Below are 16244 nucleotides of genomic sequence, written 5' to 3' on the forward strand. Positions count from 1 at the left end.
GAAAAAGACGGTAAGCGAAGGGCTGCGCAGCAATAACCTGTTGAGGCTTCACGTTTCCCCGGCGAGGCAGACCCTGCTCCCGGGAGTTACGGGGCCTTTGCCCCCCAGCGGCTCTTCTGCAGGCAGCCTGGGCCCGGGTCAGCGCGGGGTCACCCCAACCACCACCGGGGTCACCCCGAGCAGCCCCCACGGGACAGCAGCAGAGACGCTCGGCAGCGCAGCCGGCGGACAGAGCACCACTGTGCCTACCCCGGGAACAGCCCCAGGAGAGCCCCAGACACGGCGACCCCTCCCCACAGGGCACTGTCCCCTTGTAACTCCTGTCACTAACCGCCCTGGCTGCCTCCAGCACATCGCGCCCTGGCCACCAGCTCCTCCAGCCGGTCCCACCCACCTCTCAGTACTATTCAGGACAGCGAACACCTGAAGAACATTTCCTTGCAACCGTAGTTCCAAAACCGCAGAGGGACTCCACAGGAGAGGCCGGTTTGATCTGCCCGCGCTGGGGAAATGCCGCTGGCCTGCAGTCAGCCGACCCCCCCGCCCCACCGCACAAGAGCGACGGGAACCAACAGGACCCCGATGGAGACACAGCCCCGAGCACAGGCTGCGCCAGCCCTGTTTGCCTATTTCCCAGCACGCTGTCCTCGCTGAAAACAAATCCTTGGAAAAAATTATTTCGTATCACTTAATGCCTATGGGAATACCAAGCTCTAGTAAACGAGGCATTAAAAGGACTTCTAAGACAGAACACTTTTGGAGCCCGTGCTCACAAAGCTGTACTTCACAAGAGTCAAGAAACGGGACTGTCCTAGATGATTTTCCATTTTAAAACTGTAGGGGTAAAAATCATATCAAGAAGTTATAGGAATACATTACTACAGTATTTACTTGGACATGCACACACAGAACCCCCTTAGTGCCCCCCAAATTGTAAACAATCTGGAAAGAAAACCAAAACCAACCAATGAATCAACATCCTCCCCAAAAATTGAATCAAAACAAACACAACCCAAAAAACCCCTCAACACTCAGAATCACAAGTACCAAACACTGATCTAAAGGCTGCAGAAGGATTGTGAACCCCACACCGTGCAAAGTCACCCCTTAGCTGCTCTAGAAAGCAAAAAGCCCCTCTCTCCCCTTAGGCAAAGGCTCAGCAACGTGCACGCTGAAATGCGAATTCTGAGCGTAACTGCAGCAGCCTGCTGGCCCCCAGCACGGGCTGTGACTTTCCTCCAGCCAGTATCCCAACGGAAGCTCTTCAAAGGACCCTCTCGAGCCGCGCAGCCCATCACTCAGAAGTGCCCCGAGCAGCTAGCTCTGCAAAGTCAACTCGTTCCTTTTCCTTCTCTTCCTTATGTTTTAGCACTATGCACTTTCACCAAGTGAGAAAAGAAAACAAATAAAATGTTAACAACTGAGGGCCCTGTGTCTGTTCACAGCACATAGTTCAAACCTTTCTGAAAACACAGGTTTTATGTCTTGCCCACGGGCTTTTCCTTTAATAGACTTTGCCAGGACATCGAGGGGTCATCTGGCAGATTTGTAAGAGGATTTGCAAGCAGGATTCCTCCTTGCAACCGCTGCCTGTTAACCGATACACGGTGATTTCCTAAGCTGTTTTTAATTACGTTTCCCCAGGGCAGAGGTTTCCCCCGGAGCAGGCAGCAGCGAGCGCGCACCCTCCGCGCCCTGCGAAGCCGCTCCCGCCGCAGGGGAGCAGGTGCTGCACCATGCGCCGGGGTGGGAGTTGTCCATCCCTCCCCACACCCAGGCAGACACTCAAAACGCAGCGCTTCAGCGCATCACCCAAAGCCACGTCCTCACCCCCGGACCCGAGCAGATCCGTTACCTGTGCCGGGGGCTGTCAGACACACACACACAATATAAAACATCGGCTCTTCCACAACCGCTGGAAAGCAACATGACACTAAACGAAGCAGATACAAAACTTTATTGTTCTTAGGCCAGCACTAACAGTGGCGGCAGGAAAATAACCAGGAAGCCTCGGCCAGCAGCAGCCGAGGCCGCGGTGCCCAGCGGGGACGGGCCCCACCGGCACCTGCCCAAGGGCTTCTCCTCCCGAGAGCCGCTCCTGCCCCCGGCAAGCTCTGCCCCTCCACACGCTCTGCTTTAAATCAGAATCTGCACAGCGGAGAGAGAGACCAGATGGATAATATCCTACAGATACGTACCAAGCGTCAAACTGGACGTATCACCACTCTTTTGAGAGAGGGTGGTGGGAGGTGGGCTGGCTTAAGCAAGTCCCGTGACGAAGTGGGTCAGCAAGGCTGCGTGCTAACTCAGGCACTAAGACAGACCCGGTGGCTGCGGCACCCGCCACGGCCAACAAGGGAGAGCCAAGCAGCACGAGACAAGCCTCGGAACGGCACGCCGTGACATGCCGGGGGAGGAGGTGACACCACACAGGGACCTCTGGGCCAACCAACACCTCCCCGGGGCCTTGCACCAGCACGGCCCGAGCACAGCAAGTCCCAGCTCTGGGAACCCTGGCCTAGCCCATACTCAGTAAGAGACTAGTTACTAAACCTAGAACTGCTTCCACGCTTTGTCAGAGCAGCTGACAGCTCTAGTGCTGGTTACTCACTGTGGTGCCTCCACTTTAAATTTCTTGCCCTCAGTCAGAAACAAACCCAAGATCCAGATTTGGATTTCCGAGTGCGATGTAAGACCAGAAGTGAAAGAAGGACAGAATGCAAGCGGAGCAAGGAGTTGACTAAAATCTCACTTTGGAAAGAGCAACTTCCTCAGCGGAGGAACACACCTACAAGGGCAGCAGCATGCAGAGGGTTCTTCCCGGCCCGTGGGGCACGGGGGGAGCCTGGGCAGCCCCGGCTGGTGCAGCCCAGCTCCCTCACCTGCGGATGCAGCAACGCCCCCAAGAAAGTTTATTTTTACTGTGGCCCAAATGAAGCTTTCCTACAACGGGGATTATGTGAAGGAGGACTGCCAGGAAAGACCAGCAAACAAGTAACACTGGCCACTGTTAAATTTTCAACTAACATGAATTCCCCCAAATGTTTAGAGCAAAGGGCTCAGGCTAAAAATTAAGTAAGTAATTTTCTCTGGTACTGAAATATGAAACCAGAGGTTTTGCAACGACCAGGTCAAGTGCTGGGAGGACAGACATGCCTCTGCCACTCTATAAATAGCAGTTTTCTCCCAAGACTCCACTCCAGCATCTCGACTTGAAAAAAAAAAAAGCACATGGTATTTTATTTCTACATTTCTAGCACATGACCACTATTAGTATCTCCCTTCTGTTGTCAACCGAAAGAAAAATACTGAAATACTCCTTCTTCCTGCCCCACGCCACAGGGCAGGTCAGGTCCCGGGGCACAGAGCTCCCAGCTGTGAGGCTCCTCCAGAAGGGCCGGTGGGGACAGACCCTCCCCCGGGAGCACCCAGCACCTGCCTGCGCACCAGCAGGTGACGGTCCCCAAGGCCACCCAGGAACTCCCCCATGGCCTCCCTCCTGCCTCTTACATCACACAGCCAGCGCTTCCAGTAACGGCCTTCTAAATTCTGTTAAGTACTATAGGACAGGGGCTTAAACGCAATTTATAACTGTGAATTATATATTAATTTGCATCTTTCTTACCTGTAACATCTCTCACTGGTACAAGTATATAAAAAGGTATCATCTGGTAAAACAGTGTATTTTGCAGCTTTTTCAAAAAAGCCCAGTCTTGGAAAGAAGAGTCAAATAATTAAACCTAAAAATAGTATAAATATTTATTTTCAAAAAGCACTGGATCGACTTCATTGCAGCGCTTTGAGTCTGGCAGACTCAATACTGCGCCAGCTGTGTAATACAGAGAGCTCCTCCAAGTGCAAATCCTTTTCCTCCCTCTAACTGGGACCAGGAATCTTACACATTCTTGTCCCTGCTGGGCAAGAATCAATGACACCAATCTAACACCAAAGAAAAGCCAGCTTAGGAGCTGCTGAAATGAACTGCAGAACCCCCAAGCTCACGACAAACAAGAGAGCTGAAACGGCACCAGCCAAAGACGTTCCCCCGGGGACTTGGTGGCCCCGGCGAGACCCCACGTGTCGGCAGAGAGGACACACCTGACCCCGACGGAGCCGCCCCAAAGCCCTGGATCCTCAGGCACCGGCATAGGCTGGGGTAACCACCCCCAACCCAGAGCCCAAAGACACGGCGCTGGGCAACGGAGGGGCCAAGGACAAGGAGGAGAGCGGCTCCTCCAGTGCCGGGGAACCGTCCCAGCACGGGTCAGACCTCAGCACCAACCAGACGCCCCACATGCAATTCGCCGTCAGCACCTACAGCTAACCGCCTTCCTTCCAAAGCCCTCCAGTCTGAATTCTTACCCAAGCCATCTAAAACAGGACTTTTAAATGGTGTGAAGAGAGGTCTGAGGCTGCAAAACTTCAGCCAGTGAAGGTCTTTGTTATTTCCTTTGATGCACCAGTTACAGCTCTCAGCTCCTCACAACTCCTCGCTCACAGCTGCTATACGTTGCTGACCCAAGCCCCATGGCAAGTCCCCAGTGGATCAGGTATCATCTTCTACCATCTAGTCTAATGCCAATTCAAATTAAAAACCCCCTTAAAATATCCCAGCCCGTGAGATCTGTGAGGTTACGAGTCCGTTTCCTCCAGACGCCTCCTTTCATCTTCACAGTTAATGCCTTGTGGGGTATCAAAGGCAGAATTTGGAGCATCTTTAGGTGATGCAAGAAATTCACTTTTCCTTAGAGTTGCAGTTCAGAATTTTCTGAAACGAGTCGAGGAAACAAATATCTACTGTATTAGAGACAGCCTTTAAACCCCCCATCAGCACCTCCCACGGCCGCAGCCTCTGCACAGCGTTTCTGCGCTCTCAGGGCATCACACGCCTTTGAGCAGCATCTCGCACTCGGACGGCACCTACCGACGGGCAGGCGAAGGGTGATGTTGTTGCAGAAGTCGGTGTAGCAGCACTCAGTCTTTGTGATGTTCTTGGAGCTGTGGCAGAAGACCTGGGCGTTCAGCTCCGGGAGGGAGACGCAGGACTTGACCACCTCCTCCCGCCCGTTGGTCAGCATGACCGAGGCCCAGCAGGCTCCCTCCGTCTGGCAGGTGAAGTTGGTCTGCTCGCACAGCTGGCACACGCACTTGAGACCTGCAAAAGAGGTTTCCAGCTCTCGTGAGGAGACCCGGGAAGACGGAACCCCGTGGCACCCATACCGGCTTGTCTTGCCCAAGGCCAGCCAGCACCAGGAGCACCCGCCAGAGCTCCCCAGCAGGTCCCGTGCCAGGGAACGGCACCCGGGCCGCAGGACAAGGCTGCTCTGGGAGGTCCCCAACACCCGCGGAGGAACCATTCTTAAAGCAGGTGGCCCTTGGTCACAGGAAAGTGTATAGCACCTATCCTGTGTGGGGGAGAAGACTGACCACCCCAAAAAGAAGTTTAGGTGAAAGCTGCCTTTTGCCTTGGTGGGGAGACGGAGATTCAAGCCTTCAGGTTGAGGTTCCCAGCTCCCCCGCACCCAAGGCACCGCCTCAGGCACCGCTCAGGACACACGCAGGGACACGGGCTCCATTTCACGGTGTCTGTTCAGGCACAGCTACATTCATCACATACAGGATTTTTAAAAAAATACCGGCAGCTGCTGTCCGGTGGCTGCGCTGACCTCCCGAAGGCAGCCGCCCCTCGCCTGTGCCAGCCAGCCCACGGCGGCAGTGCACAGCCTGGCCCGAGCCCGGCCCGGGCACAACCCGCCCGAGCCCCTGCCGGCCAGCACGGGCCAGGACTGACTGAGGACCCTTCCTCCCGCCGTGTCCCGAGATGATGCACCTTCTCCAGGCACACAAACAGCTGCCCAATTGCTTTTGGTGCGAAGTCTGATGAATTCTAGACTTGGTGTGTTTTTCCAAATCAAAAAGAAACACATTTAATAACTACTACATTTTTCAGGCTTTACTGGAAGATGAGGGGGAAACCGAAGCCACATCATCTCAGTGACACACCAGATGTCAACAACAGATTTTTTTTTTTTCCCTTCTTTGTTTTCTTCACCTGCTTCAAAACAAACAGTTTTTGCTTGCTTCGTGCCAAGCTTAGGAGCCCATATCAGCAGTGATAATCAAATCACCAAGGTGTTTTAACCTTGGGCTGAAAACAATTTCTACAAGAAACTCTTCCTTAAGTGCACTTCATACAGCTATTTTGTTTCTGTAAAAAGAACAAAACCAAAATGCCTCATTTTAGAGTACAGAGACTTAATCTCTTTAATTTTTGACTTGGACAGTTCTTACCCCACCACAGGGTCCCCAAGTGCATCCTGTGCACCTTCCCAGTCAGTTCTAACTCTGCAGGACTGAACCCTGCTCTACTAATGGAAGCCAGGGTTATTTAAAAAAAAAAAAAAAAAAGTAATTTCATCCATAAATCCATTCCATTTCTTTGGGAATTGGGCAGGGGGAGACTGTTTCTTTTACTTAGAGATAACAGACATCCAGAAAGTAAAACCATGAGGAGACTAGGATGGCCACCAGGAAGAGAAAAGCCTTCCTCTGATGGCTGGCTGCCCCCCGACAGGCCAGAAGACACCAGAACCCGCCGCCTTTCTCACTCTGACGCCTTTTCCTGATCAAAGCAGGACCTAGACCAGCCCCTGCCATTGCCCCAAGCTGGCGACCAGCCAGGGGTTTGCTGCCGCCAGAGCCCCCCGGCTCTGGGTGTCAGCCCCCGTGTCCCCCGGCCGAGGAGGATGGCGCGAGGCCGTGGGGGGAGCAGCAGGGACTCGTCTCAAACAGAGTCCCCAGAGGGGCGGAGAAGTCCTGACAGACGTCAGCGCAAATCCCGTTTCTGTGACTCTATTTGTTTTCTTTACAACAATCTTCATCCTGTGCTACCCTTCTGAAATAACAGCTTGTAGTGTTTATCCGCAGCTCAGGCCCGCAACAAACTTCCTTGGCACCATATGTTCGTGTTTATCCTGGATGCAGGGTACGCTAGGAACCACATCACCGGCTGCTGCTCCCGCTTCCTCCGGCACGGGGAGCGAGCAGTCAATCACCCAGGCACGGAACAGGTGAATCTCTTCCTTACAGATATTACTGTAGCCCCAGCAGAGATGCCAGGAGCAAGACTCATCAGATCCAAATAAATAAAGATTTCTAGCAGAAGAAAAACAGACACATCACCAATACTGCAAAATAAAAGCATTACTTGAGGAAGTGAACATAAAACTGTCACAAGCATCTCCAGTCTTTCAGACACATCATTATGCTGTTTTTCTCCCCGTTCTCGTGGCCTAAAAATAAAATGGGAAACGGTCTTTATGACGTCATCCACAGTGGATAACTGGCAGTTTTATCTATATTCTGGTGTTTTGCAGATGGCTCGAGAGAGGAGCTGATCAAAACTGTCACTGCAAGTCCTGAGCAGCTCCAAGGATACTCCTCTGAGCACCGGGGTGAGGCAAGGATGGCGAGGGGGCTCTGTAACCTCGCCCTGACCAAGCTGAGACAGCCTTATTTCCAGAGCGAAAGGGGCCCTGCTCACCTCGGGCCCATCCGTAGCCGGGCTGGCTAGAAGTCATGCTGGCAGGCAGGTCTGACGGTTGGCAAGGGGGGCACTGCCTGAAGATCGGCATTTTCTACTGTTGCATTCAGAGAGTGTTTTACTCTGCTGGATGTCCTTTTTTTATTTCGACATCACTGATGGAAAGACTCTTAACTCCATTCTTCATTTAGTTCTGAGGTTTCTTTCAAAACTGACTCGTCCAACCTACTGCCCACAGCCCAGAGTTCACAGACCTGTGGAAATCGGCCCTGCTCCCCACAGAGTTGTTTCTGTGAGAAGCCATTATGCAAAGAACAACTAAAAGAAATGAGAGTATTGGTCAAAATTCTCAATAAAACCCACCCACATTATTACTGCTTCTGAAAGTCAACACATTCAGCCACCTGATGACAAGGTGGGAGGAGCAGGGACAGGAGCACAATGAGCTCAGTATTTGCAGAGAATTTTCATGCCACTGGAGAACAGAAAGTTCCAGAGACCAAGAGAGCTCGAGAAGCATTCCCTCTTCTCCTTCAGAAATACTGGGCTCACAGAGTCACGTGAGACTGGCACACAAACTGCTGACGGGAACACTGCGTTCACTTTAGCAGAGACGGAGGAGCGCATGAAGAGAAACTTGCCCACACCCAAAAACTTTATATCCTAAACCCCATTTTAATGCATGCTTGTCCTACCACACTCAGCTGTTGCCTTTTTTAGTGATTCCTTTTAAAAAAAGCTGAGAGCCACTGCCCTAGTAGGCACAGGGCCTTCAGCCTGTGCTCCTCATCCAGCTCCTGTTCTGGCCCTGACTCCCACCCCGCCCCAGCTCCCGTCCCCCCACTGATGGGCAGCTATGGACTCCCACTGCCACCTCATCCCAGGAGCTCTCCCCAGCAGCCCCCTCCGCTGCATCCTCCGGCCACCTCGGCTCCTCCCAAGGTGGCCCACACTCACCATTAGCACCCCGCCAGCTCCCAGAGCCTCACAGACACATCCTCCCTATCCACACATCTCCTTCGCCCTGTGAATCCTCCTGACACCCTGCACTACTCTGTGTCTGAGATCAGCTGCTCCAGCCAAGAGCTGAGACTCTCCGGGCTGGAACAAGGTTGGGCTGCTGGGTGATGCGTGGCAAAGTCAAACGGACGACGCCGGGAGGGCTGGGAGGAACACACCAGTTGGAGAATGAAGGCTTCACGCGCCTCTGCTGCTAATGGGACTCAAAGGGGTCCTCCTGAGAGGTGAAATCTGCGCTCCCCCCCCTTCACATTTCAGATTTTCCTAGCATTGTGTCTTCTGACATCACTCGCTCAAGGTTAAATTCTGCCCTGATGCAGGAAAAAAAAAAAAAAAAAAGACAGGAAAAGAGTGTGGCTGAATCTATTCAAAAAATAGAAAAGATCAGTCTGAGTGGTGAGCAAGCCAAGATTCCCTCTTCCAAGATTTACACAGACCATTCTAAAATATAATTCTACAAAAACAGAAGCCTGAGGTTCCCCAGCTATCTGCCAGTGCTACTGGCTAATTTCTATGTAGAAACTTCTCCAGCTCTGTTCCCGGGGACAGGCCCTGCAATATTACTGGTGATGCCCTGTCACGGGAGGAGTGGGGACTGCCACCACTGTGAAACCAGAGAAGTGTAATAAGGTGATGATGAAGGAGTTTAAGAGAAAAGGATCACAGAGGCAGGAGGAAAACGCGCTCCCAAGTTTCAAAATAAGGCACTCTAATCCAGTAACAAACACAACTCCTTTATTTACTCAAGCACATTTCCCTTAAAATGTTGCATCCTCTGGTTGAGAAATTAGGAGAAAGTGAACAACTGAAATAGGCCACGGCCTCAGAGAGCTATGTGAGGCATCCAAACTCAGTTACCAATGGTTACAGTTCTCTGGGCATGTAATTCTCCAAGAGTCATTAACAAATTTATCCTGAATCTCCGCACAGCACCGCGCCCCGCAGAGGCTGGAAGCCGATGTCCTGCTGCCAGGGGCCGAGCAGGAGAGGCCGGCCGCAGCTCCCCTCACTAGGGACGGCGGCTCCAAAGACATGTGGCAGGGGCGTGCAGTTCCTCCTGGCCCCCAGAGAGGAGCGTGGGACTCCTCAAGAGCCGGGCAAACAACAGGGGAAACAAATGGCCAACCGAGGCGGCCGGGAAGCTGAGTCACAAGTTCTCAGATGCACAAGGAAAGCGACTTTTAGGTACAGAGACCATGAGGAGCAGGTGTTCCCTGGTTTTACCATTTTTAAGACACAAGTAGTTTTCAAGGATCCTTTTTCTGCTGTTTGCAGAATAGGAGCTGAGACTACATACCAATTTCTTGGATGAGACCCACTATGAATCAAGGACAGGATGACTTGCTCTTTGGAGCAGAAAATAACCTGCATGACTTACATAAAAGCAACATTTTCTTCCTTCTAGTTTTCAATGCAACTGTAAGAAAACGCACAGTGCAATTAACTTGTGTAGCAATAAGAACTGAACCAGCATCCGATTCACAACAAATCAAGACAAAGATGCACAACAGAAGATTTTTTTGTTTGCGTGTTTCCATCCATTTTTCCTCAAGTGTCAGCCTCAAATACATGAGTCACTAGATAACTAGGGAACAAGAATGATACTGCATGTGAGCAAAATGGAAGAATAGGAGTTTAGACTCCAGCTTAATGAAAGCAGCTAACAATTAAAACAAGTAGACAGCGCTACCTCAAAACTTAAATGGAAAGAATTGAGTGTGTAATCAGCATAAGCTGACTAATACTGGGGGGCTAACAAGGCTAAAATAAAATCGATGGGGAAAAAAAGCCCAGGCCTGCCATCTCTTGTGAACCAGACATGGTTCTCCATTTCACCACAGGCTTTTTACTCTACAGATTAACAAGGCATTAATCTTCCATTAAGTCATAATCCAGTGTTACCCACAATAGCTAGCCGTTTCTCCTTGTGACTATAGGGCAGTAGTAGAGCATTTCAAAATCAAGCTGGAAAGCAAATATTTAAGTGGCCTTTAATCATGATGGGAAGGGGGGCTGAACATCCAGAACGTATCCATCCTCGACCATTCTGTACTGGGCTCCTCTCGACAGACTCACACTCCCGAGTTCAGGGATCGGGCTCCCCACGTTGCCTGTGTCCCCGCCCTGGGGGAGGACACACCGCAGCACTGCCGGGCGCAGCCTGGGCCTGAGCGGCCCGCCGCCCCCCCTGCCTGCTCTCGGGGGGCTGCCAGGGGAAAACCTTCACGCCTGTAAAAGGGGGCTTGAGGGAGGCCCCTGAAACTACAGACCAGCTGGTCCCCGCTGTCCGACTGCTGCTCGCAATAGAGCTGGACCAAGGACCCGAGCAGGCACTGGCCAAGGTGCCGCTGGGCCGGCGCGGGTCTGGCACAGCCCCTGGCTCCGGCGAGTCCCACCACCGCTGGAACTGGCCATGGCAAGGACGCTTGGCTGCCGTGAGCCAGAGCTCAGCCCGCTCCTCTGACAGCGGCCGAGGGAGGGAGTGGGGGGAGGCCCCAGCTTCCCCAGAGAGGGGCTGTTACCCGCAGAGTCGCGCAGGGACGCGCGCTGTGCGCCCCAGGGACCTGGCAGGGAAAGGGAGTCGACATCAAAGCAGTAAGGTTTGCTGAGGATAGAGAGGAGAACTGAGTTCAGATCATTGCAGAGAAATCTGTGTCGCCATGCTAAGGGATCAAAAGCCGGGAGAGTACAATCATCCCGGAGAAAAAACAACTCCAGGTGTGTAGGTGCAGTAACCAGCCCAGCACCAGCTCCCAGCACCCGCAAGAGCGGCTGCGCCTTCCTGGGGGGCTCTGGAGAGGCGCCCCTCGGCTCAAGGGGAGAGGCCCAACCAGGAGAAAGCAGGAGGAGAACCAAGGCCCCGCTGTGCCGTTTGGGACTGGCTCCCACCCCTGCTGCAGAAGGGCACAGGAGGAGCAGTCACGGGACAGATGGCGAGGGGGACGCACACTGCAGCCTTTGCAAACCTTCCACATCTCCCCAGAACTGCCCTTGACACGCAAGAGCCCAGTTTCTTAATTCATGGAAGGGACAACATGCAGCTGTGAAATTTATTCTCTTTTAACACATTTCTTCAGAAGAGGAAACCAGAATCTGAGCAATGACAGCTCTTAAAAAAAAATAATTAGTTTTTGGACTACTATGAAAAAGACAGAGAAGTTCCCTCTCTGGAGAGAGCTCTGGAAAAAATATAGTAGGATTAATAATAGATTAAAAGCTCACAGTATAGACATACTGCAAGAAGGACTGATACCAAACAGGCAAAAACTAGAAAGCTGTAGAGAAGTAATTATTCCAGAACCGAAGAAAATGTCTTAGAACAAGAGACACAAAATAGTTCCTACGCTTCCAATTCTTAAAAATACACATGGGAAGTGATTTTATTAACATGTACAACAAGTATCTTAATTTTGGATACTAGGTATTGAAAATCCCTGTTCTAGAAGAGCTCAGCAACCGTGACAACAAAGCAGTAGACAGAAGCTGAGGCCAGGCATTTAAATGAACATTAACTGAGCAGGGAAGGGGCAACAGAAGCCAGTGAAATTATTTTTGTTGGACTGTCAAAAGATATTTGCTAATTTCTCATTAGCTTTGAGTAGGCGAGGCACCCTTTGAGAAGTCAGGCTCTGCGAGGGGTAAGCTGTGCGGCAGGGACTGTGCGAAGTGCAGCACAAACCCAAACCTGAGGGAGGATCTGCTGGTCTCAGCCCACGGGGACCCTCTGCTGACAGAGGGCCCAGCGTGGGGCCGAGGGTACAAATTCCGGGGGGGGCGGCTGTGATAACGCCGTGCTGGCAGCATCTACTGACTCCAAGTCTCACGTGGAAAAGAATCCCCAGCACTGAAAGCTGAAGAGTCAACAGCTGAAAGCAGTCGGGGACGGTACCTAGCGCCCAGGAAGCCACAGCGGCCTTCCCATGACCACCCAGCTCCCCACCCGTTAAACACAGCCTTCTGCACAAAAACTAGGTACAACTGAAGAATGAAATTTAACTTTGAAGATGAATGTTTGAATGGTTTAGAATTACTGTACTAAGAGCAGCAAAGTATTTCAAAACAACACTCGGCAACCAAAAATGTCCCCTTTTACTCAACCATCCCTGGTTTTGCCCCATTCTATGTCAGGCTAAAAACACGTACTGCTGGAGAAGCGAGGGGGACACTGCACACAGACACAGTGCTGCAGACGCTGCTCTGATTACCCAGAATCAGCTTCCTGGTAAACATGGAATCAATACAACATTGACTTTTTGATGTACTTCATTTTTGCCACCACCAAAATTGAGATGAACAAAGAACAGAAAGATAAAATGCCAACTGCATTCTGGCAGTTGGACAAGACAATCGTTGTAGGCCCCTTCCGACTGAGCTACTCTCTTCTGTAAGAAAAACTTAACTTGCAAAGACCACTTATTCTGGAAAAAAGCATTCCCAAGGCTCCACCCAGCAGCCAGACGCAGCTGCTCTGCCTGAAGGCTGGCAGGGGGCACAGCCAGGGTGGCAGCGCCGAGGCAACGGAAGGCTTCTCCCACCTTGGGGACAGCGGGGCTCAGCACCCTGAAGAGCTCGGGACAGGGCAGGATGGGGACGAACGCGACAAAACCTGCCAGCCTCCACCATAGCGACGGGCACGTGCCCGGATTCAGCTACACGTGTCCAAAATTGCTGGGGAGGGGTATCATCCCCTCAACAGGTATTCACAGCATCTAAATTTAGGCATTCAACTCAGGCTTCAATTAGGACTTTGTTCTCGGCATGATAGCTAGAGACAATCCAGGATAATTCAGAACTAACAGCACTTGAGGTAGAGAAGAAATTGCATTTTTGAACTGGGATGGAGTTATTAGCTAAGTATCTCTTCCCTATCATCTGCTCACGGCTCAACACTTTCATGTCATGGTTCCCTTAATTACCAGCTTTTCAGAACCTTCACAACCAGGCAGAAGCTGAATTTTTAGCCTACAAAAATAACCATGGAAAAAAGCCCTGAGCCTCTCCCTCCCAGCACCTGGTACAGACAAAAATATGGCAACAGACTACAGCTTTGAGGGGCTTCAGCAACATGTCCGGGACCCCTTTTTCTAGGGATTTTTGCTGACAACTCTGACATCCCAGTGGCATAACCCAGAACTCAAGACAGACTTTGGGTGATGCTCAACCCCAAATGCAGCTGAATCCATTCTGAGAGCTCAGCCCTGTCCCTAGGGGGGGCGGCCGGCACGCGGGGAGCAACCGTCCCGCGCTCGGCCCCACGGTGCTCTTCAGAAGCGACAAAATATCCCGGCTGGGTTAGAGCCTAGAATAATCATTTGCAAGCAACTGGTAAGGATCTAAAGCCTACTCCAAAAAAGCAGAATTAAATTACACAGATAGTCTTTTATCTGTGCGAATGATGGGCAGACACGCGGGTAGCTCACGGACTCAGGCCATTAAGTGCTCATAGTTCTCATCTATGTTGTTTCATTAATGCTTTTTTTTATTATTACAGCTTTTTACTAAAAGCTAAGAAAACAGAGCTTCAGTGACCCACAGAAACGACAGCGTCCTACTGACAATTCGCTACATAGTGGTGAATTAAATTGTTTAGTGAAGGACAACTGCTTTGCTATTGCAGTACTTCTTTCCACGAAAGTACCATTTCTGGTGCTTGACAACATGCAGGCTTTTCAGTACTGCCACTTAATAAGGACTAAGCAAACAAAATTATGAAGCTGGAACAAAGCTGGTTTTTGCAGAAGGCGGCTCCCTGGCCCTGCTGGCGTGTGCCGAGGCAGACGGGCAGTGGCTGGCTCCCAGCTCCATGCGCGGGCAGCAGCCGGCACCTCATGCTGTTATTCCACGTTACGTTCTACAGGAGTAATCGGAGAGAGAGCGCCAAAAATCCAGGCTCGGGACTCGGGGCGTTTTCAGTGAGTGTTTATTACTCGATCTGGGGCTATTATACAGCATGGAAAAGACAAGATGAAAGAGTTGTGTGAACACAGCACCGCTCACGTAGCAAGAGTCCAATCTGATGCTGTTTTCATGTATTTATGCTTTTCCAACAGCCCCCACTGAGCCCCTTGCTCCCGGCAGCGGGGGCCGTGGGCAGGGTGTGCTCAGCCCATGGACCAGTGGTGCTGCCCCCGCTGTCGCCAGGCCGCTGCATATACCCGCCTCTGCCACGCCTCAGGGCCGCTTTTTTGGAGGATTAACGTGCATTTAAGCAGGAAACAAACTCCCACAAACTCAGAATACGTCTAAAGCCCTCTTCAGAAATACCAAAGGAGACAATGCAGTGCTGAGCGCTGCCAGAGGCTTATGTGTCACCACCACAGAGTAACACGTTTCCCCACAGCACTCACACCCTCGACTCCTGTTTATCTGGAAATGCTACAGCACACCAAGCACTCCGCTTCCCTGAAATAACGCTGTGAGTGCATGGAAGGGTACACAAAGCCTTTAACACACCACAGGTGGAGGTGATGTAGAAGAAAGGTGCAGGAGCCAGGAGGGGGAAGCAATCCTGAGAAGCCAACACAAAGTAAGCAGATTGGAAACAGCAGGACCAGTAACCACATCAGTAGCAAAATACCTTTTCCCCTTACTGCTATAAATGTTTCTGAATACTGGGGCACAGCAGAAGCTCCGCAGGACTTTCCTTGCCCAGTACAGCATCTCCAAGCTTGCATGACAGAGAACCGGGGGTAAGAAGTTTATCAGAGCACGCTTAGTGGTGCCCCGTGATCAGAGCAGTCTGCAGAAGGGTATGAGCAGACGTAGAGAAAATCAAGCAGCTGCACAGGTAGACACCTGACACGGAACAGCAGCCACTGCTCGAGAGCTGAAGACCATTTCAAGGGACACGTAACTCCCCTTGGTGCCCCCTCCAAAGAGCTGGAGGGGTGAAGGGGCTCTCTGCCTGTCCCACACCACACACACCATACCTGATCCAGGCTTGGAAAACACAACTAACAGGGTCAGGAACACGGGGACAGCACTACTGCAGCTCCAGAGAGCACAGAAGGCAAGGTTGTTTTGTATAAACAACAATCAAAGCCAGTGAGACCCGTTAGGGCACCCAAGGGTCCCCAGAGGGGAGCAGCAACGGTGCTGGTGGTGCCTCGGTTCAGGCTGGTAGCAGGGACAAGGGGGGGGGAGGGGGGCTGCCTGCTCCTGTGCTTTGCAGCAAACTCCAACAGCAGGAAACCAGACAAAGAGAAGGGCTCTTACACCCCTCAAAGGTAACAAAGATTTGCAGAGGTAACACGCTACACAGGATTCCTTCAAACACCAAGAGCCGAGCATTGCTTCTCCTCCCTTCCCAACAGGAGGGACTGTGTGAGCACTGGGATGGGTCTGGGCACCGTCCTGCCCTCCAGCTCGGGCTGTGCCCCCCCTCGGCAGGGGCTCAGGAGCGTCCCACCGAGACACTCCTGGGTGAAAGCACCGAGTGAAGAGCAAATTGGGGTAAACCTGACAGAAAATTGTAAACCGTCCTCTTCCAATTCAAACTGCAGGTTAACGGAGCGTGGTTTGAGAGCGCAGGTTTGGTTTCTAACGGGGGGGCTGAGGGGAAGGAACGTTTCACACCCCCGGCTGCACGAGATGAGGACCTGAACCTGCACGGGCAGAACGCGGGCGGAGAGGCCGGGGTGGGGCACGGCACCCCCCGAGGACCCCCCTGCCCTGCCACGGC

At 52.0% G+C, this 16244-nt stretch overlaps 1 protein-coding gene across 1 annotated transcript in view; it reads right to left on the reverse strand.

The window, feature by feature from the left end:
* The window catches only part of ACVR1C (activin A receptor type 1C), a 35641-nt gene that overhangs the window by 11356 nt on the left and 8041 nt on the right, over positions 1 to 16244 (reverse strand). The window contains exons 2-3 of the mRNA XM_026852169.1: positions 9992 to 9997; positions 4925 to 5158 (exon numbers count right to left, since the gene is read on the reverse strand). Coding sequence (XP_026707970.1) covers positions 4925 to 5078 — 154 coding nt within the window. The 5' untranslated portion in view covers positions 5079 to 5158; positions 9992 to 9997. The remainder of the gene's footprint in view (positions 1 to 4924; positions 5159 to 9991; positions 9998 to 16244) is intronic.

Source organism: Athene cunicularia (assembly GCF_003259725.1).
Source record: "Athene cunicularia isolate RWA chromosome 7 unlocalized genomic scaffold, athCun1 chr7_part1, whole genome shotgun sequence".
In the NCBI taxonomy this organism is placed as follows: Eukaryota; Metazoa; Chordata; class Aves; order Strigiformes; family Strigidae; genus Athene; species Athene cunicularia.